This window comes from Theobroma umbraticum, unplaced genomic scaffold, assembly GCF_002168275.2.
Source record: "Theobroma umbraticum cultivar Fairchild unplaced genomic scaffold, ASM216827v3 scaffold_4.1, whole genome shotgun sequence".
NCBI classification, from domain to species: domain Eukaryota; kingdom Viridiplantae; phylum Streptophyta; class Magnoliopsida; order Malvales; family Malvaceae; genus Theobroma; species Theobroma umbraticum.
Window position 1 is genome coordinate 4,080,660 of NW_018397258.1, and position 21,065 is coordinate 4,101,724.

At 37.0% G+C, this 21,065-nt stretch overlaps 4 protein-coding genes and 2 pseudogenes across 5 annotated transcripts; 2 read left to right on the top strand and 4 right to left on the bottom strand.

Annotated features, from left to right (window-relative positions):
- Positions 1-1,555: 1,555 nt before the first annotated feature.
- Positions 1,556-5,532, bottom strand: LOC110413311 (cytochrome P450 709B3-like; annotated as a pseudogene).
- A 391-nt stretch (positions 5,533-5,923) lies between these two features.
- LOC110414115 (cytochrome P450 709B2-like) lies at positions 5,924-8,597 on the bottom strand. Its single transcript, XM_021425177.2, has 5 exons — positions 8,090-8,597; positions 7,698-7,921; positions 7,308-7,558; positions 6,847-7,231; positions 5,924-6,759 (listed from the first exon to the last, which is right to left on the bottom strand). The coding sequence occupies exons 1-5, from the start codon at positions 8,364-8,366 to the stop codon at positions 6,328-6,330; spliced, it is 1,569 nt and encodes a 522-aa protein (XP_021280852.1). The 5' UTR covers positions 8,367-8,597; the 3' UTR covers positions 5,924-6,327.
- Positions 8,598-9,457: 860 nt separating this feature from the next.
- Positions 9,458-12,700, top strand: LOC110413109 (SNF7 family protein). The gene is made up of 8 exons (XM_021423810.2): positions 9,458-10,264; positions 10,356-10,415; positions 10,514-10,684; positions 10,767-10,949; positions 11,034-11,164; positions 11,623-11,791; positions 12,005-12,134; positions 12,282-12,700. Exons 1-8 carry the CDS (start codon positions 10,073-10,075, stop codon positions 12,542-12,544), a joined length of 1,299 nt encoding a protein of 432 aa, XP_021279485.1. The 5' UTR covers positions 9,458-10,072; the 3' UTR covers positions 12,545-12,700.
- Positions 12,701-12,825: 125 nt separating this feature from the next.
- On the top strand, positions 12,826-16,016 carry LOC110413108 (pentatricopeptide repeat-containing protein At2g03380, mitochondrial-like). The gene has a single exon (XM_021423809.2). It carries the CDS (start codon positions 13,197-13,199, stop codon positions 15,537-15,539), a length of 2,343 nt encoding a protein of 780 aa, XP_021279484.1. The 5' UTR covers positions 12,826-13,196; the 3' UTR covers positions 15,540-16,016.
- Positions 16,017-16,449: 433 nt separating this feature from the next.
- LOC110413110 (transcription factor PHYTOCHROME INTERACTING FACTOR-LIKE 15) lies at positions 16,450-19,007 on the bottom strand. 2 transcript variants are annotated; one of them, XR_016351055.1, is made up of 6 exons: positions 18,761-19,007; positions 18,554-18,658; positions 18,404-18,469; positions 18,208-18,273; positions 17,659-18,115; positions 16,450-16,587 (listed from the first exon to the last, which is right to left on the bottom strand). XR_016351055.1 is itself a non-coding variant. In XM_089783083.1 (6 exons), exons 1-6 carry the CDS (start codon positions 18,851-18,853, stop codon positions 16,556-16,558), a joined length of 702 nt encoding a protein of 233 aa, XP_089639209.1. In that variant the 5' UTR covers positions 18,854-18,984; the 3' UTR covers positions 16,454-16,555. The 2 variants fall into 2 exon arrangements, 1 of the variants encoding a protein (XP_089639209.1); XM_089783083.1 differs by having other exon boundaries at positions 16,454-16,587; positions 17,776-18,115; positions 18,761-18,984.
- A 3-nt stretch (positions 19,008-19,010) lies between these two features.
- On the bottom strand, positions 19,011-19,871 carry LOC149527370 (uncharacterized; annotated as a pseudogene).
- Positions 19,872-21,065: the final 1,194 nt, after the last annotated feature.

Below are 21,065 nucleotides of genomic sequence, written 5' to 3' on the forward strand. Positions count from 1 at the left end.
ATTTTGATAATATGATAAAATTAAATTTATAAAAAACGTATCATATTCCTATTGTAGGATACCTACATTTTCAATAATTAATCAAATATAATACAATTATCAGTACATATGTAGTTTTTACTAACATCGAGAGAGATATATCATAGTACAAATATGATTTAATAACCAACAAGTTTCGCATAAAATACGGGGTATAATGTCCGGCCGCTTGTAATATCGACAGAGATATATCTTAGTATAAATATGATTTTAATTAAGCCCTGGGTATAGTGTCCGCCTGCTTATAAATTAAATTAAAAAAAAAAAAAACAAAAGTCAGACTCAACTAAACCGTGGACCCCCACCCTTCTCCTTTGTTTGGTTTTGTCTGCCCTAAAAATTTCCCATTGTTTCTCTTCTCCCCACCCTATTACCAGATCCCAATCAGATCTCTGTCTTCGACAAATCCCAGTTGAGAGACAAGAAAAATGGTAATCAATGTTTACACCAAAGAAGACACGCAACGAATTCTTTCTGACAAAATTGCAAAGCTAACAGTTAATGTAGAAGAAGGAGAGTGCAACGGCGAGGCAGCTCCAGTTGCTGACAGTGAAACTTGTAGGACTCCGACTTCTAAAGAGCATCGGATTCCTGAACCCTTGACATGCCCACCAGCCCCAAGGAAACGTAAGGGTTCCTTCGCTGCCGAGAAAAATGAGCCCAAGAAGATTGTGGACGATAAAGAGATTGAGACCATATTTTCCCCTGATCAGGTTTTCTCGGAGACATCTTGCGGGCAGTGAAGGGTTGGATTCTCATTCTTTTGAGCCTTTCCTTTTAATATACTGGACTAGATAGAATTCACCAGGAGTTTAGGCGAATCTGATTGTTAGATAGGAAAATCCCAGTTAAGGGTGGTTCTGGGAAAGATGATATATAATGGGATAGCAAAGTGTACACTAGACATAGAAGGCGTTAGTTTGAACATGTTAAGTTTGTTGCCTTAGGCTCCGTATAAAATTAGGATTTTTGTGTTTTAACTTCTTTCAACATATACCCATTAATCAATGCCTAATGATGGTTACTGTGTATGCTGTGATTTGTTTACTAATATCTTGCTTCAATCTCCATTGGCGACAACAAATTTCTTTTTAATAATGCTAATAAAGTAGTTGACTAGCAAACATGGTGAATAATTATATTAGAGAGGCCGGGGAGAATTCGGGTAGGGCCATGTTAATTGGGAACTGGGAAGTCAAAGTAGGCCAAGTCATATGACTCTGAGACTGCCATCCCAACTCATTACGGAGAAGGCCAACTGCATGCCAAATTCTCAGTTGTCATAGTACTCATAACTGATAGCAACACTAAACAATCTATAATATTCAAGCTAAAAGATGCATTATCGTGTTATTTACCAGGATGAAAGAGTTTAATGAAACCATGGACTCGGTAGAAATTTGGAAGAAGAGTCAACTAGACGCCATAAGTTTGCAGTAACCTTGAACATGTTCCGATATAACACCAACACTGCGGTTTTGTGTCACACGTCCAAAGGTTTCACAATACGGGAAGGTCAGATTGTGGGTGTGGGAAAGACAGTTGATATGTGTATGGTTATTCTCAAGGGAGTGAGGAATAAGGAAAACCTTTGAAGAATCAAGGAGCTCACTGTTTTGGCTTCCTACATTGCGAAATTCTGCCCAATGCAAGGCCATGGGCTAATTGCAAAAGCGAGAAATGCGTTGGGTTTCTTTGCTGCTTTGGAGATTCCATTCTTGAATATCAGTGGATTGAACTCCTTTGCATCTTCTCCCCAATATTCTTTGCTATGATGAATCATCAGATTTATTGAACCTCAGTTGATTGAACACGTGCATTTTGGCACCATTAGATGCCCTAATTCCAAGTCTTCTGGTGCCTCTCTAATCGTCATTAGGAGCGGGCAATACAGCATTAAAACTCCAGCAGGAACATGTTTACCTAATAAATAAACAGCTTAGGCCAATTCCGACTTGTGAAACTTTCTGGTAATTATTCAAGATAATAATATATTTAAGGTAAACTTACTAATTTTAATTTGGCCAGCATATCAGCAGCTGGAATTTTCATTCTAAACTCCTGTACAACTCTTCTCTGAGTTTGCTTGCCATTCTTGATGTGAGCTCAACAGAAAATGGTCCAAATTAACAAATTGGCGTTCTAATAGTGGCCTGTGAAATATATGTTTTGCACTCCTCCATGACTTCATCCATAGTCAGTTTGTACCATCATTTACAGTCGTTAATTTCTGAGTTTGCAATCATAAGACCAACTAGATCATCTCCATAAGGAGATTCGGATTTGCTGGTAGCTTTAGAACTCAATCTACTCTGGATGGTGCTCCTCAGTGAGATTTTAATTTTCCTATCAAGCTTCCATATTTGGAGATTTGATGAAGTGGGAAGACATATGCAAGTAAATTTTGTTATATGTTAAGCATTTTGCTTAGCAGTAAAACCTAGGCAAATTCCAAATTAAGAAAAGATAAGTTAAGAGTATATGAATTAATAATCACAGGCTGCCAGGGAAGAAGATATTGGCATATGAAGCCATAACCCAACGTTGAAGCAATTTTTGTGCCTGGAAGGCCTCCTTGCCATGAATTTAGCTACTTCCAATGCAGTGCATAGTTTTTTCAAATTCTCCAATCACTTCTATCTATTTACATTGTCCCTCGGGTATAGTAGCTTTGACTTTTCCACTCTTCAAGCACGGATATGGTACATGTTGCCATCTTGTTCACCGTAACCTGCATGACCCAGAAGACCATGGCGGTGGTGGTCTGCTCAATAATGTCTTCAAATGAGAAGAAAGGGCAGGTTAAAAAGAATATCATTTCACTACCTCAATATTTAAGTTGTTAAGTCAAACTCCCTCGAACGTTTAAACAGTCAAAATACTCGATGAATGTTGTCACTTAATCGTGGGTTGTTTTCATTACTGTCCAGAGTGGTGATGTAAGTTTTTTACTAATTCCGAGATGTAATTCCCTATAAAAATAATATATTAATAATCAAATCCAAACATCTACTACTAGTTAAGTTAAAGCTCTCTTATCTTTGATTTTCTTAAGAATTTTAGTCGTTTAGAGATGAAAATGATTTTGAAGAATGGTGGGTAAGGGGAAAAGAAGCCAACAGCTCTAATTTTTGTTTTTTATGATAAACCATATAAAATTTTATTAGAATGGAGAGGTTACCATCTAACCGTAACCATCAAAATGCAGAAGCAAGTACACAGTTTCCAGGTCCCTATCACTATTTACATCAATCAACAGAGGACCTTGTAGCCATAGGAATTTTATTAATTTCCAGTCAGATGACAAGTGTAAAGAGGGGACGAATCCGAACATCATCTGGTTTAGATGGGGAGAAAATTTTGAGATTCTTTCTACTCTTGGTTTAATACAAGAGAGAGATTAGCTTCAAATAGTGTTGGGCAAGTTCCAATTGAGCAAAGAACTCAAAGATGATCTTTTATGAAAAGGGAAACATGCTAGAAATACACTATAAAATCTTTTTGTAAGTATATCCTTGACAATATTAATAACACTGATGAGATTTGGAAGTTTATGTGGGAAAATGTAGCGCCACATAAAGTGGAGATGTTTGTGTGGCAATTAGTACATGGCAAAATTGGGATGAAGGTAGAACTCACCAAAAGAGGAGTTCATTTAGATAACAATGTTTTGTGTGTCTTGTGCAATAAAGAGGCTGAATGTTGTGACCATCTATTTGTTAAATGTAATAAGACATGGAAAGTATAGGCGGGGTGGTGCAAACTATAAGGCTTGAATTGGATATCCCCTGGACATGTTAGGGGGATTCTTAAATTATGGAACGGATACCAACTTGGGAATTTGGATAAAAGAACCTGGAAGATGGCTTTCTTTGTAGTGGTTTGGTCCATTTGGAAAGATAGGAATGAGACAATTTTCAGAGAGAAAAAGTGAGATTCATAAAAGTGTTTTGAGTTGGCTAGAATCAGAGTAGTTGAGTGGGTAAATGCAAAGTGGCCAATGGAGTTTTTGTCTATTCTGGACGTTTATCAGCAACCTATTGAACAAAACCAACGGCCAAGAAGACAAGCAAGAGGGATGGAGTGGGAGAAACCATAAAAAGGGTGTTTGAAATTTAATGTCGACGGGGCAACGAGAGGATGTTCGGGACCAATAGGAATAGGAGGTATTTTGAGAGATTCGAATGGAGAGGTGAAGGTTATTTTCTCAAAGAGTATTGGCACAGTAGATTTGAATCTTGCTGAGATTTTAGTAATAAGGGAGACTTTTCTTATTTTTTCAGCTTCACAGTGGTGAGAGCACCAACGGCTTATCATCGAAAGTGATTCAAGTAACACTGTTAAGTGGACTACAGATGTCAGTATAGCACCGTGGAGAATGAGAAAATGGTTGCTTCAAATGGAGAGAATGAAAAAAGGTTTGTTTGGTTGGGAGATAAGGCATGTTTTGAGGGAGGCAAACCAAAGAGCTGACACTCTCGTGAAAGAAGGAGTCCTACTACAAGTAGATATTCTAAGAGTGTTATAGCAGTTTCTTGTTTCTTGTTGTCTCGAGTCTTGGCTTGGAAAAGGTTTTCACACTCGAGAGTGGTCTTGACTTAAGTCTCTAGAATTTAAGGACTTTGTTGTGGTGAGATGAGTATTGTTGACCCCATGTTCTTTTTGATTTTCTATGGGAGTCTTTGTAAGGTTTTCAGGAGGTTGATTCCATCTGCAAACTGAGATTTTTTGCTTTGGGTTCATTTCACTTTCACAGGTTACAGCTTTTCTGGGGGTGTATGCCTCTTGTTTTTGTCTTCCTACTCACTTGCAGGGCTGGTTGTTCTATAAGACTTGTTAATAAAATAACTCTTCCTTGCCTTTCAAAAAAAAAATACAAGAGAGAGATTTTTCTTACATTTTGTTTTTGTTAGGGAAGAGAGACAATTAAAGCTGTCATGTTTCATATAGTGAAAAGCAATACAAACCCTACAAGGATGGTGATGATTGTGTACAGCCATCAACGGCATGTAAGGCGGATATTTTAAAAATATTTTTTATATATAAGATATTTTTGAAAATAATTTTTTATATTTTTAATTATTTTTAATTAAAAAATTTAATTTTAGATAAAATTATTTTTAATGATATCGATTCATATGTTTAGATCCATGCCTTAACCAACTCATATCCTTTGACCTTTACTCATCAGACTATTCATCTTTAGATAAAATTTTGATATTTCTTTGTATGACTATCCACTAGAAAGGGTGTCCTGTCTACTCTTGAAGGATATAATGGGAGTCTGTACTCCACGTTTGATTAATCAATAAATTTCACTTTCAAAAAAAAATAACTAATTAATTTACTTGCTCATAGCCAGGTTTAAGTTGCTCAAGTCATATAGTGTTCTAATTTACAAATATATCTAATCAATTTCAATCTCTCAACTTTAGAGTTCAATGAATATGAACCAATAAATCTAAAAACTTAAAACATATACCTTGATGTCATCTATACTCTTTGGGATAACGAGAAAGAGTTGGATGGTGAGACAAACGGTATTTGACAAGAGAGATAAATAATGATTTAATTTTAAAATTTTTATCATGATGATAAGATAGAGAAAACCGAAATCATTTTAATTTACTTGAAATTGTTTAAAAAGCATTATTATTAAGTCATGTTAAAAATTAATTAAAAATAATTAAAATTATAATTAATGATATTTTTGAATAAGACTTATGAGAAAGGATATCTCTCATAATTTTCTCTATTTTCTTCAACAAAATATTTTCATAACCATGGTCTAGGTCACTTCACGATTGGCCTTAATCGATTGTCCATATTTTTCATCTCTAATTTTAAAACATTTGGGCTAATCATGTAAAGATAAAACAGAACCTAAAGCAAAATAAAAATTATTAATGCCCATTAGATTTGTTTATGTTTTTGGCCCATTAAAATTTAAAGTACTATATCAATACAACATACAACCTTGAAGCTAGTTGCAGAGAATATTTTCGATAATCTTAAGCAAGTTCTCTGCAAGTATTTCACATGATCTGTTGATGACTTAGAAACTCTTTCTGGCTAAGTAAAAGTTTTTGGTGAAATGTTTCTGGTATTGATTGGAACTGTATTGAGTCGGCTTTCATTTTGTAAGAGATGGTTCAGGCGATGGTTGTATAGGGTGGGTGGTTTATATGGGTCGAACTCTGTGTTTCCTATGTAAGGCTACAAACTTATGTAACCCCACTGACTTATTGAATCTTTGAAATAGTCGATGGCTTAGCAATAAAAACTATTTCACATGTTAAGAGGTTTTACAATAATAGGGAGACCGTGTTGGGGCTGTAAAGAAACGTTGTCTGCCGGAGCATGTTTGTATTCAGGGGAGTGGGAGAAGGAAAACCTCTGAAGAATGAGCGCAAGCACAGCTTTTGCTTCCAGCATCGCTAAATTTTGCCCAATACAAGCTCTTGGACCTATTGAAAAGCCCATAAATGCATTCGGATGTTTTGCTGCTTTGGGGATCCCATTCATGAATCTCATTGGGTTGAACTCATCTGCATCTTCTCCCCAATATTCTTTGCTTCGATGAATCTTCACCACTGGAATTGTTAGAAGTGTGTGTTTCGGAATCATTAGATTCCCCAACTTCATGTCTTCCGTTGCCTCTCTCACCAACATTATGGCTGGGCAATATAGTCTCAAGACCTCCAGTAGAACCATGTTCACCTGATATTAGTGCTATCCAATTCAGGTTTTTGAAACATTTAAGACAATGTTTTAATTAGGAGAATGAATTTGTTCTTGAAATGTTACCAATTTCAACTTAGCCAACATATCAGCATCTGGAATTCCCATCCCACATTCCTCCAAGACCTCTTCTCTGAGTTTTGCCTGCCAGTCTGCGTGTATGCTCAACAAGAGCATTGTCCAAGTTAATAAATTGGAAGTTGTCTCATGCCCTGCGACAAAGAATGTTTTGCATTCCTCCAAGATTTCATCCATGTGCAACTTGAGATTTCCTTTAGATTGAGTAGGTTCCGCAGCTGCCATCATCAAACCGAGTAGATCATCTCCGTAAGGACAATCTGCACCACCGCTGATTTTGGAAGTCAATCTACTCTCTATGATGCGGCTGAGTGAACCCTTTACTTTCCTGTCAAGCTTCCACATTTGAAGGTTGGATGGAGTAGGGAGATATCTGAAAGATTTGAGAAAAATTAAGACAAATCTAAAAACTTAGAGAAGAAATTTAGGTGTAAGATTATAATTGTTACTGGCTGCCAGGGATGAAAACATTGGCACTTGAAGCTGCACACCATCTTTGAAGCTCTCTTTGTGCCGTAAAAGCCTCCCTTCCATGGATATAGCTGCTTCCAAAAGCAGTGTGTGCAATTATATCAGCTGTGAGCTTTTGAAATTCTCCGCAGATCTCTATCTTTGTACAGTGGTCTTCAGCTAACTCAGCTTGATGTTTCCACTCTTCAAACATGGATATCGAACAAACTACCATTCTCTTTACCATAACCTGTAAGATCCATATATCCCCTTTAAGCCATGGACATGGAAATGCTGATATATTTCCCAAGATATTAACAAAACGATGAAGAAATTAATCTTTGTTTCAATTAAGAAGGCAAATAGGATTATTCGGAATTTTTTGAAACCTTAATCTTGTCCATGGAGAAAGCAGGATTAAGAATTCTTCTGCGCCTAACCCAGTCTAGTCCATTAATCAAAGCCAATCCTTTCCCTATTAACATCTCGAGTGAAGGTCTCGCACGGGGTTTGTTGTAGTAACCAAACTTGTTTGATAGTATTTGCCTGGCCAGCTCGGGGTCTGAAATGCAAAGATGGGGATCTGTTCCATGCCAATACAGAAATGTCTCTCCTGTGTGGAAGAAAATAACATGCAAAGCTGGTTAATCCGAATGATAAGAGTGTTAATCACTCAATCTGGTTAGTCTACGAAAATCTAGTAGAACTTGCACATAGACACAGGAGCACTAAAATTTAAGGAATTACTAGGTTATAGTAGTACTATAAGAAGGACGCTGACCATATTCTGAGGACCATATGTAATAGTGTGGGAGAACACGCTTAACAATATCATTCGAGTTTGTGTCCAATATAATTTCTTCGGCTGCTTTCCTCAACTTGTTTATCTCATCGAGAGAACCCCTAAGGAGAGAGTATGGTGGCCCTCTGATTCCTTGCTTCTTGAAGCATTTCGTCAAGGCATTTGGCCTCCACACAACAATCCTAAACACTTGCAAAATCTTGGAGACTAGAACAACCGCCACAGCAGTTTTCAACGCCAAACTAACATAATCCATCCTGACAGTCTTTCCTCTGCTTATTTTTGGGATCAGTGGGGCAAAGATTGTGTCAATAAGATGTTGGTTTGCTAGTGCCGAATGGCTCGTTTGTGGTATATTTAACAGATGAGACTGGGATTTGGTCCTTTCATGCAGGGATGCCCCGTGGATGACAGTGAGGTCATTGCTGAGGCAAGAAAATGGAGCATTGGTGTATGTGGGGGACAGTTTTTGCGGCCTTGGCTTGGCAATTGGCACGTATGGCTTATAATAAGGCAACTCTTTTTAGGTATATACTAACTAGTTTTAACCTTATCCTGAAACCCCTCACTTCTCTTCCTTGCACGATACGTATTTAAGATGTGTTGATAGGATTAAATATGAAATATATTAAAATTAAATATAAATATAATATAAATATTATTTATGTTTTGAATTTAAAATATATATATGTTTAATAATTTTATAACACGACACGATATGATTAACACGTTTATTAAATATTTTAATATATAATATAATACAATTAATAACATAATTAAATAAAAATATTTATAATTAAATATAATTTTATTATTTAAATTTAAAATTAATACTTTTAAAAACAATTATAACAAAAAAATGACAATAACATCAAATATAATAAAATAAAATTTAAAATTAGAGTTTGGAAATGATATAATTGCATTATTATCTTTATAAAATTTAAAAATCTTACTAAAATAATTATTTAAAATTATTAATTATTAATTTTTAACAAGTTGATAAACGTATCATGTATACACATTTAAACACGATAATACGATTATACACGTTTATACATTTAAACACGATAACAAAATTAACATAATTAATTAAATATATTTTAAACGTAATATTCATATTTGACATATTAAGATATGAAAATTTTTGTATTTTAAACGTATTAGATATGATTGGATACGAAACACGTCAAACGTAAATCTAAATCTATTTAATTAGGTATCTTTTCATGTCATAGTAACGTATCGTGTTTAAAATTATTAAGTCTAATGAAATGCCTATCAAGTTAAATGATTAGACACCCATGGACCATTACTATATTCCGTTTGGTTTGGCCCCATTGTTCAAGCTGTTCCAGCTAGCCATCAATTTATAGCTAAGATACGTTTTGTTGGTTTTTATGTTTTTAGTTCCTGCAAAATGATTCTAGTTCTTTTTTTTTTTATTATTCAAAAAGTATAGGATTTTTTCAAAGTCTCTCATAGAGACCACAAAAAGCAAATCCTGTTTATCCGATTAAAATAAATTTCAAATCAATTTTTATGTATATTATTAACAAAAGTTAATAAATTAAACTTAGTTCATAAAAAAGTAAATTAAGTTTAAAACCATGTTTAGAACAATTAATGAATATTAGTAGGTATTGCATTAAGTATAAAAAGTTTATAAACAAAAACTAACATATAAAACTAAAATTTAATATTAAAAATTATCATATATAATCAAGTTTAAATAGTAAGTACTGTAAGATTAAACTCAATTATAAGATATCTTAATCATACTTAATCAGATCGAGTAATGTAAATTACACTCAACATTCTTTTTATTTAAATTATTACTAATTAAAATTTGGAGAGGAAATAGCGAAGCCCTTCTAAAGAAAAGGAAAAGCAGCCCTAGTTAAACGGAAGAATTGGGCGGGAGTTTAATTGAAGTCCGATATTTGCAGTAGCCAAGAGGAAATGGATTCGAAATCCGTGAGGGAATTCATAAGAAAAGAAGTACCGGATTGGGATGACGAATTGATGGCCACGGCCCGATTCAAAGCATTTAGCGGTCAAAGATCCGATTGGGAACCCAAATTCCATTTCTGGAAAGATTTGATCATCAAAATCTCCCGCCACGTTGGTCTCTTCGTCATTTCACCTTCCCAGGTTTTGAATTTTCTAATTCTCTCAGCTTCTCAAATTCACTATCTTTTAATTTTTTTTAATTTTATTTATTTAGTAAATCGTTTATTTGAAGGTAAAAAATGAGTGGTTTAATCGAGGAGGGTTGACTCCTTTGTGCCTTGATCACGTACTGGTGAGCTAAATTATGTTTCTTTCTTTTTCAAATTTGATTACAGCTTTAGGCTTTTGTTTGGGGAATTTTTGGGTTTTATTTTTTTGTCAAATTTTCAGTTTGTGATGTATAATGAAGGTGAAATAACCCGAATTTCGGACGTGGCGGATCCTTATAGCGGGAGAATGTCTCAGCTGTTTAGGAAAGTGAAAGGTTTGATGAATAGATCAACTATGACTTCAGAAGGGATTCTTCTTGAAGATCGCGTCATTCTTACAACATTGCTAAAGGTTTTGTAATGATGTTTGTGACAAGTTTTTGTTAAATCTAGTAAAGTTGGAATGTTAAATTGTTTTGTTTGATTGTCTTTAGGAAAGAGCTGATGAGGTCGTTAAGTTTTTGTCTGAAAGTCATTGGACTTTGTCTTGCATTGTTACGAGGAAGAAGTTTGAGAGCATGTGTGGAGGACAAGAGGAAGCGCATGCAGTGTTGAGTTATTTGTCAGGGTGTGGTAAAGGACAGTATCTCTCGACCTATAAGAAAGAATTAATTGAGGTATAGCTTTTTGTGTCAATGAACCTGTTTGAGTTATATGTATTTGTAAATTTTTGTTTCTTGTTGGTAATTAAATTACTGCAGGGCATAAAAGTTTCCCTTTCATCAGCAGTGGTTTCTAGTGTCTCGAGTTTAGATTTTGACACTCTGCACCTGATTTGGACTCAAGAAAAACTCCAGCAACAACTTGACATGATTGACCGACGCTGGGAAAAGTAACCTTTCTCTGACTCTTTGTACTTATCTTAAATGCTGAACTGTCTTGATTCATAGTCCATGCCTATGAAAATGTGAACTATGAATAATGCATTCAAGGATATTTAGGGTTAGGTAAAAACACTGATAAGGAGTTCACATGTCCATGAAGTTTGACTAGCATGAATGGTTGCTTTCTAGAGAGATATGGAATGTGATTCGTATGTTATCAGTGATTAAACCATTTAGGACACTAGTCATTTGCACTATGTTCCTGGTTGAAAATCTTGGTTAACTTTCTTTTGAGCCATGAGCAATTCAGAGACAATGAGTGAGCAATATGTAAGGCAGAGAGTTTTGATTTTAAAACCATATTTGCATCTTAGATTTTCCTCTTTTCCAAGCAGTTTGTTTCTGTTATGCATAGGGTGTCTCAAGTCAAGTTATACTGGCTCATGGTTGAGGTTATTCTTTGCAGGTCAAGACAGTCCGCATTAGTTTCTTTGAAATCTGGGAACAAGAAATTGGCCCTGAGACACGCAAGGGAGATGAAGTTGGGCACTGAGAATAGAGAAAAATGTACCTCACTTCTGAACAGAGTGGAGGAAGTCTTAAGTGTTATTGCAAATGCTGAATCAACAAAAAAGGTTAGACAACTACAACTTAAGTTTTGGTTTTAAACACAACATATTTGAACCTCTTAAAATTTTTGTGCGGTTCCAAGGCTATGCGAAATTGTTCAAACTTGCCAATGAAAGTGAGCTTAATGACTTGGGTTTTAGCTATTGGGAAAGTTGGTTTACAAGGCTTCTCATGGCAGAAGATAGTGAATAAGCTGATGCATAATTCTTTGATGGCAGGTGACTGAAGCAATCCAGATTGGAGCGCGAGCAATAAAGGAAAATAAGATCAGTGTGGAAGAAGTTCAGCTCTGCTTGGAAGAGCTTGATGAGAGCATTGATTCACAGAAGCAAGTTGAAATGGCGCTAGGTATATATATAGTTTATTAATCATCCTTTTTAACATCTTTGAAAGTAGAACATACCAATTAGTTTTCATTAAGCTGTTACGTGGTGTCTTGATAATATATTGTTACTTAGGTCTCTTGTCTAACATGTTCTCTTTTGACTGTTATAGAATCAGCTCCATGCTCAGGCATTGAGGATGAAGATATTGAAGAGGAATTCAGGAAATTGGAGTTGGAAGTTGGAAATGAAAACCTTAAGGATCCGATCTGTGAAGCTGCTGTTAGTGATACGACAGGCTCTGATGAATCATTGACTGAAGCTTTGTCAAATCTAAAACTAGTGGATGCTGCTCCCGAGGGATCAGCAATTCAGAAATTTGGGGTACCAGCTAAGAACAAGGATTCAAACAGCTCGATGTTTGAAGCTGCATAAATATCCATCTGCTGTTTTGATTATGACCATTTTGCGATAACTGTCAATCATTTAATGAACAGTGGTTAATAGTCCATCAATTGAGCATTTGGCTTAATAGTCCACATACGATTTTTAATTCAGAATGTGAATATGCAATGACGTCTTTTGAACTTATGTCTGATACCGTCCCTCTCACCCAATATTTTTTATCTGCTGGGTTAAAAAACCAGCATCCACACAATAGGCAAATCGCTTTGTAACGCTTAAGCAGTCCTACAAGTTGGGCCAGCAGGAATACAGAGCTTCAATCATGGTAATGGACTGCAAAGGATAGCAGTTGGATACATTGTATGAAAAGCTACCCTGTCCCTGGTCAATTATCATGACTGTGTTTGCATAATTGCGTCAGTGATTTTTGTTTCCTTCTTCACCGTTATCATCATCAAAGAAGAAAAGGGTTTTTCTATAAGGGTTGGGGAGAAGTTTCTGGAAGATTTTTAAGGTTGCCAAGGACTTCATTAACGCGTATAAGCAGCCTACTGCAGGTTGCCTCCACCCGGGCGTTTCTTCCTCTTAAAACGCTAAACGAATCCATGATCCAATGTTCGTAAATTAACACATCCCAGAAAATGCTAGATCTCCAGCATCACGCCCTGGAATTGGACAGAAAATGTTGCCAACAATAACGAGAGAATCCTCCAGGGTTCACAAACATGTACTCCATTTACCAACTGGACTATCACTTGTCATAGGCAAACCCATTTCAACCCTCTCCCAAAACTCAAACCCATCTCATAAATGCACTGCCCAAGCCGACAAAACCTTTCATCTAACGAATATCTCTTCTTTGCCACAGTCATTCAATCATCAAAATCTTTTGCGTAGCTCCCTATTTTCTCAACTTAAGTCACCTTCAAATCTTTCTGATGCCAAAAGATTACATGCTCTTTTGATTGTCAATGGATTGTTTAACCCCAGTAATAGTGATAGAGTCCTTGGTTCACAGCTTGTTAATGTTTACGTCACCTTTGGCTGTTTACAATATGCACTTTTTGTGTTTGATCAGCTGCCCCAAAGGACTAATCTTGCTTGGAACGGAATTCTTAGAGGTTTTCTTGACGTGGGTCGTTTTTCCAAGGCAATTGAATTCTATCACTTGATGATTAGTCAAGGGCTGATTCCTGATAATTTCACTTACCCACTTGTTTTAAAAGCTTGTACTGAGTTGAATGACCTCGAAGAAGGTAAGAAGGTTCGAGATTTTATTCTGTGGAATGGGAGTTATATGAAATGCAATGTTTATGTTGAATGTGCCATGATAGATATGTTTGCGAAGTGCGGTAGTCTAAGTGAAGCACGACTGATTTTTGAAGGAATAAAAGAGAAAGATTTAGCTTGCTGGAGCGCAATGATATGTGGGAATGTGCAGAGTGGAGAATGGTTTGAGGCATTATCACTATTTAGAAGGATGAGATTAGAAGGGCTAAGACCTGATTCAGTTATTGTGGCAGCTATTCTTCCAGCTTGTGGCAGACTGGAAGATTTGAACATGGGAATGACCCTTCAAGGATGTGCTATAAGGAGTGGTTTACAGAGTGATTTGTACGTTTCTAATGCTCTGATGGATATGTATTGTAAATGCGGTGCCACTCATTCTGCCTACTCTATATTTTGCGACTTTAAGAATAAGGATGTAGTCTCTTGGAGTACCTTGATTGCTGGTTATTCACAGAATTGCCAGTACCACAAGAGTTTTCACCTGTATCTCATGATGAAGGATGCAGAAATAAGAACAAATGCCATTGTTGCAGCAAGTGTACTTCCAGGATTGGCCAAACTCAAATTACTGAAGCAGGGAAAGGAGATGCATGGCTACATCCTTAAACAAGGGTTTGAATCTGATGTTTTTGTAGGAAGTGCACTGATTGATATGTATGCCAATTGTGATTCAATGATAAAAGCAGAGCACATTTTTAGAATTATGTCACATAGGGACATCACAATTTGGAATTCTATAATCGTAGGATATTCTTTGAATGGTGAGGTTGATACCGCATTTTGGACTTTTCAGAAAATATGGGATTTCAATCTCAAACCAAATTCCATAACCCTGGTTAGCATTCTTCCAATTTGCACAAAAATTGGAAGTCTCAAACATGGGAAAGAAATCCATGGCTATGCAATCAGAAGCAGTCTTGCGACAGCAGTCTCTGTTGGAAATTCTCTAATAGATATGTACTGCAAATGTGGGAGCCTTAAACTTGGAGTAAGCATTTTCAATCAGATGAAGGAGAAAAATATTGTGACATTTAACACAATAATCTCTGCTCATGGGATATATGGACTTGGAGAACACGTTTTTCAGTTCTTTGAGCAAATGAAGGAGGCAAGAATTAGGCCCAATAAAGTCACATTTATTGCACTCTTGACAGCTTGCAGTCATGCCGGTCTAGTTGATAGAGGCTGGTCGTTGTATCATTCCATGATATACGATTACAATATTCCACTAGACATGGAACACTACTCATGCATTGTGGACCTTCTTGGTAGAGCAGGGCAACTTGATGATGCCTACGATCTTGTCAAAAGAATGCCAGTGGAACCGGACATGAATGTTTTGGGAAGTTTACTTGGTGCCTGCAGAGTTCATAATAAGGTTGAGCTGGCTAGGTGTTTAGAGAAGCGCATTCTACAGAAAGAGCAGAAAGATTCAGGCCATTATACCCTGTTATCCAATATATATGCTTCCACCGGAAGATGGAAAGATGCACTGAAGGTCAGAACGATGATAAAAGAGAAGCATCTGCCAAAGAGACCTGGAAGTAGCTGGATTCAGGTAGGTTCCAGTATTTTTATGTTCCATGCTGCACAATCCAAATTAAATAACCATCAGCACATTCTGGAAAACCTGTTTCTGGAGATGAGGAAGGAAGGATATAAGCCTGATCCAAGTTTCTCATCCGATGATCTTCTGCATGATGTTAATGATCTAATGAGTTTCGATGTTGGCTGAAACTGTCAACAATTCAATGCGCACAAGCAAAACAGATCGTGTAGGAAGTAGCAACCACCAGCAGACTTCAGGGTGGGCAATCATTCAAAAGAGTTGAAAAGGGGGGGCGAACAATCTACATCTGACAATGATTATGCTAAGGATGAACTAATTTGAAGCCTGGTGAGCTTAGTACAATCTGAGTTTAGCTTGGTTCCTGCTGCCAAGATTCATCTTTATTTTTTGAAATGTACAGTTCACGAATTTCCACTGTCAAAATATTTCTTGTTCCAATAAGAAACGTCAAGCATATACTATTGTTTTGCTAGATTTACAGGTTTGCCGACATGCCCTTTTTTCTTTCTTTCTTTCTTTTTTTTTTTAATTTTGTTACGTGAGAGCTGGCTATATATACATAAATGTTGCAAGGGTTTGAACTTTCGGTATTAAAACCAAAATAAAGGATTTGAAAAAAGTTATGGCTTACCAACCTTTTGGTGAGCTAAAACGTAACTTATTCGAGAAGCCAAACTGATGAGACTACAAATCCAAGTGAATCATCACTATAGAAAGAACTCTCATGTTGGAAAGAAAAAGTCTCCAACTGCCGCAGAAATGAAGTTTGTATGTTCCAGTCGTAATGTAATGATATGGAAAAAGCAGCAACCTGCTGCAAATTAACTGCTACTGGACTGAAATTTTCTTCAGAAAATACTTGTCCTGACTCCTTCACTGTTTTGATTGGGAGAAAAGGTGATTCATGCTTCAATCGCGCTGGACATAGCTTACAAATCTTGCTCATAAAGGGTGACTCCTAGATACACCTCGTTCCATGACTGTAATTCTCCCAATTTCAATCATCGGATCCTGTTTGTTCATGGGGCCAGTGATCGCATCCTATTTGTTCAGTAAAAGATTGTAAAGGCAACATACGATCTGAGTTGCCCATCGTTGAATTGAGGGCAGGAACAAGCCGAGATATGAAGAAGCAAGAGGTTTTTGTCAGTTGAAGCGTCTCCCATGTATCGTTCACTAGTTCAAGAAATGCTTGATGTCCGGCCCCTGCAAGCTGCAATATTTGTTTGTGATATGGTTAGCCTCTCTCATTTTCGGCATTTAGAAAACGCAAAGGAACATCGAAAAACTAGAACCACAAAATCTCATCGGTAATGAGAATGAAATGCCAAATGGCTAAAGGTGTCTTTTAGGTGGGTGATTTAAAGGCGGTCTTGGATAACCAACAGGCTACCGCCATGGAGTGAGCCACAAAAATGACACTACTAAATTTTATTTTTTTTTGAAGATTAAATATGTGATGTATTCATATCAAAAGGAGAAATCCATTTACACAAAAAGAAAGGGAACCTAACAAATGGAGCTGACGTATAAAAATTGGCCAGCAAAAACTAAGTCTTGTATAAAATATTTGATAGCAAAAAAAACAGGCAAAATACCACAACCAGGCCTAAAGCAAAAAAAGGCAGAGGGATAAGTAAGAGAGGAGATATAATCATTATGAGTCTTTCATCCCCTGCAGGTCATAAACTTTTTCAGAGCATAGGAGCTCAGGAAAGCTCTCTGTCACAGAAGCATGTATTAAAACCCAACAACAAGTAGCAGCAGACAAAGAGAAGGCACCATCCAAAACAGTTAATAGGCAAATTTAATAGGCGCCATACACACATCTTTCAAATCTAACAAAGAACATTCATAAAGAATAGTCAAGACTCAAGACCTAAAATAATGCATTCAACTCAAAGCTATGGCATCTAAACCTCTTTGGTCTAATGGTTTTGATATTCAATTTTTGGTCTTTAAGCTTAAGCTAGAAAAGGGTGTTAAAATATAGTGGCATAAAATATAAATCAACAACCTCCCAACATTAAAACGATGATTATATATATAAATGATATAAAATTGATTTTATCATTAAGTTATTTATAGATATATGGATGGTTATTTTACTGAGTTAGGTTATCTTTCTTCAATTGGACTTAGACTTCTATGTCTGAGCAAAAACCGGCAACATGAATGATTGCCTTATCTTCTATTTCATTACTTTTATTTTTAATTGAAAAAAAAAGTATCAAATTCTTATATTATTAGAAAAATAAAATTTCTATATGGCAAGTGGGTAAACCTGACGGGATATCGGGGTCTTCCGAACTTTTGAGATTTCATTTGCGGTTCAGTGTTTTTGGAGTTTAATGACATGTTGGATTTGGACCCTTTGGTGTAGATAGGGAAATAGCAGCACCTGCAAGTTCCACTTGCGCGGCAGGAGGTTGAGATACCCCAGCTGGGGCCTGGACCGATACAAAAGGTGAACGTGACATCGACATTAATAACACCTGACCGGGGAACCCGAGCATGTTGAGTCTAGCTTCCGTTGTGATCCCAGGCAGAGCTGCGGCAGCTCCTGACAATAGGAAAGTTGTTGGCAACTGTTCTGGGCTGCACCCAAGACCCATTTGCATCCTCATACCCATCCCAACAGCCATGGGAGAATAACCAGGCCAATGTTGTGCATTTATCTGTTGCATCGCCGTAGGCAGCATTATCGGAGGCATATAAGCCCCAGTTCCCATTGACATCATCTGTTCCACGGATCCCATGGTTAAGGTCTAATTGACTATTTGCATATTCGAACAGAAGCAATAGTTGTAATTCGAAGAACTGGAAAGGCTACCTGAACTTGGAACTGAAGGGTCTTTAAATACTCAATTGCCTCATCAAGCATCGAAGCTTTATCCACCTAAAAAAGTCACACGTAGGAAGAGTAATCAATAGAGACCCAAGATAGATAATCCAAAAGTTTGGAACAAAGGGATGAAGGGTCTCGATTTCGTAGTCGAGAAAGTGATGGAATGATAAAATCTGCCAACCTTATTACAGTTGGGTATGAGCTCTTGCAATGCTCGCATCTTCTCGTTGATTTTATCTCTTCGCCTCTGCGTGCAAAAATCCCCAACAGCTTATCAGATTGTATATTGTAACAAAGGTCTCCATTTTTTTTTTCTTTTGACATTGCTTACCCTTTCAGATAGGTTGTGAACTTCTGCTTTTCGCTTTCTCTTAGCACCTTTGCTTCCCCGTGATGGCACTGCTTTTGTCGTACCCTCGGGTTCGTCCATTGCATTCTGCACCGTATATGTGAACACCCTTAGACTCAAAGGGGATAAGCTATCAAAAGAGATCAAACATACCAAAAAAATGCCTTTAATTAGATGAAATTTACATACTTCACTGAGATCACTGTCTTCATATCTCCTTTTCAAAGTATATGTTGGGCAATTTGAAGCCCCAAGCGAACATACCGAAGATGATGCAACCATTTGCTCAATAGGTTTTCCATTACCAGGATTTCCTTTAATGTATGTATTTGGCGCTAAATTTGACGACAGGGAGCGAACCTTACTAGGAAATCTCGTATTTAAAGGGGTATGTTTATTGCCAACGGCCTCAGATTGCTATAGGAGCGAATCATTTGAGGCTCAGAATCAGGTAATATTGGCTTCATGTTGCTTGCCAAAGAGTGTCCTTCTTTTTCAATACTTGTAATATATTTGAGCCATTAGTTGGCTCTACCAGAATCATGTTGTCAACGGGATTGCTAGTTCTTGGCGCAGGTCCGACGTTGCCTTTTAAATCCTCAGATCTCACATTGCCTTCCAAAATAGCCTCATCAGCTCCTGCTAAACCTGGACTGCTGCTAGTAGGTCTTGTTGCACCAGAGCTTCGATGGGTAGATTTAAATAGAGCTGGAGATCTTAAAAAGATGGAAAAGTTCACCTTGTCCCTTTTCTCATCATTTCCTGGGTTTTGCTCCTTCGATCTCATGAATGGAACAGAAGCTTCAGATTGCTTAAAGGAAGACTGGGGTACCACGCTATCGCTATTCATGGTATGCTGGGGAATCTCTTCTACGAGCTTGGACATGTAGCTTTGTTTAAAACTTTTGAATTTGTTTACAGGAACAATATGAGAATCTATGAGTTCCTTATCGTAGCACTTTTTGTTGGGTTCGAGAACAACATTGTATATCTTCATACAATTCTGACAAATGTCGCGTAACCAGCTTCCAGAGTTTACCTTATTCTTATTGACGACGATCCTTTTGTCAGACCTGAAAGGCCCGATAAGGGATCGCCGAACGTAGTTGCAGCCCCAGCCTTGATCTATTTTCCAGTGGAGGTTGCTTCTTCACGTTGAATTGAGCGGTGGAAGTTTGAGAAAAATACCTGAGCGGGAAACGACTCTCTTTAGTATCTTGGACGACAACCTCGATGAGAATCTCTCCTTTTCCCATACCAGCTCCAGGATTTCAGGATCACACTGCGCTAGAAACTCCATCAATCCATAGGAAACGAATATATCAAAAGAAAATGCAAAGATATAGTAGCTTGAACAACGTACATGGATGCTAAGTTAGGCAAGTGGTTTGGCATCCTCGGCGGGATTGATTCAGAGGCCTCTTCTGCCATTGAATGAGATCCAGAATGTGTGTTCGATCGAGTTACTGATAATTCAGAAGAAAATCAGACAATTATTAGTGCAAAGCAGTCCACACCTTTGTTGTTACACCTTGGAGTCGCACCTAAATGTAGCCTACCTAACCTACAAGCAATAATACTCAACAATTTGATTCTGCCAAGAAATTAATGTTCGTTTCAATTTATGTTACTCCAGTATCTACATCACTACGAATCATTTTTTATTTTTATTTTTTTACTTTTCAAATGAAGAACAGTGATGATGATGCGGGATAGAAACAAAAATTGCCAGAACAGAACATAGATAGGATTCCCTGATACTATCCAAACCAACAAGTAAACTCCACATAGGTATATTTACAAGGGACTCTTTCCCGCTAAGAGCTGCCTCTGTTGCACTCGAAATCTTAGAGATCAACGAAATTGGAATGCCACCAAAAAAGCATCAATCAAGCACTGAGATGAGTCGGATCCTTTGTAAAATATTATAAACACTGATAACACGGTAGATTGGAAGATTGCTGGGTTGAAAAATGAGTTGAAGCTTGTCTAATCTTAAATATGTTGTTGCGTGGAGGTTGGGTATCCACGGTGGAGAAGGTGGGCCACATACACTGCCCCACCATCAAAGAAGACTACCTAATAATTTGCTGTTTCGAGAGGCTGGAGACTTTTGGGACCACTGGAGTCGTGGTGTTTCAATCAAGACCATTCCCTGGGGAAAATCAATGTAATCACCTGGACCATTTCTTTGTTTCTACGCTGATAGAAGTATCACCCAAAAAACAAAAAAAAAAAAAGGGAAGAAAGAAAGAAAAGGCAGAATGGAAGCAAGATAGAAGTGAAAGAGATATTCCTGAATCGTGATGTACACTGATATTAACTGCCTTTCGACTTATAAGTATCTTGCTAATAATAGCATTTAATTTTTGACTGGGATTATTGATTCTCACATATGCTTTGAAATGCTTATAAGTCATGTTTCTCTCAACCCAAGTACGTATTTCACACTTAGTTGAGGATCAGGGCATATAATTTATTCCTGGACTATGAT

Excerpts from the sequence above, each read along its gene's own strand:
- LOC110413110 (XM_089783083.1), bottom strand. The coding sequence starts at position 18,853 with ATGGTTGCATCATCTTCGGTATGTTCGCTTGGGGCTTCAAATTGCCCA. Across the intron at positions 18,116-18,207 it reads CCCTTCAGTTCCAAGTTCAG|ATGATGTCAATGGGAACTGG; the intron begins GTAGCCTTTCCA and ends TCCGTGGAACAG. Across the intron at positions 16,588-17,775 it reads CGCGCAAGTGGAACTTGCAG|CTTGCAGGGGCCGGACATCA; the intron begins GTGCTGCTATTT and ends CAAATATTGCAG.
- LOC110413108 (XM_021423809.2), top strand. The coding sequence starts at position 13,197 with ATGTTGCCAACAATAACGAGAGAATCCTCCAGGGTTCACAAACATGTA.
- LOC110414115 (XM_021425177.2), bottom strand. The coding sequence starts at position 8,366 with ATGGATTATGTTAGTTTGGCGTTGAAAACTGCTGTGGCGGTTGTTCTA. Across the intron at positions 7,559-7,697 it reads TCTCCATGGACAAGATTAAG|GTTATGGTAAAGAGAATGGT; the intron begins GTTTCAAAAAAT and ends TGGATCTTACAG. Across the intron at positions 7,232-7,307 it reads GTTTTCATCCCTGGCAGCCA|ATATCTCCCTACTCCATCCA; the intron begins GTAACAATTATA and ends CAAATCTTTCAG.
- LOC110413109 (XM_021423810.2), top strand. The coding sequence starts at position 10,073 with ATGGATTCGAAATCCGTGAGGGAATTCATAAGAAAAGAAGTACCGGAT. Across the intron at positions 10,416-10,513 it reads TGTGCCTTGATCACGTACTG|TTTGTGATGTATAATGAAGG; the intron begins GTGAGCTAAATT and ends TCAAATTTTCAG. Across the intron at positions 10,685-10,766 it reads TTCTTACAACATTGCTAAAG|GAAAGAGCTGATGAGGTCGT; the intron begins GTTTTGTAATGA and ends GATTGTCTTTAG.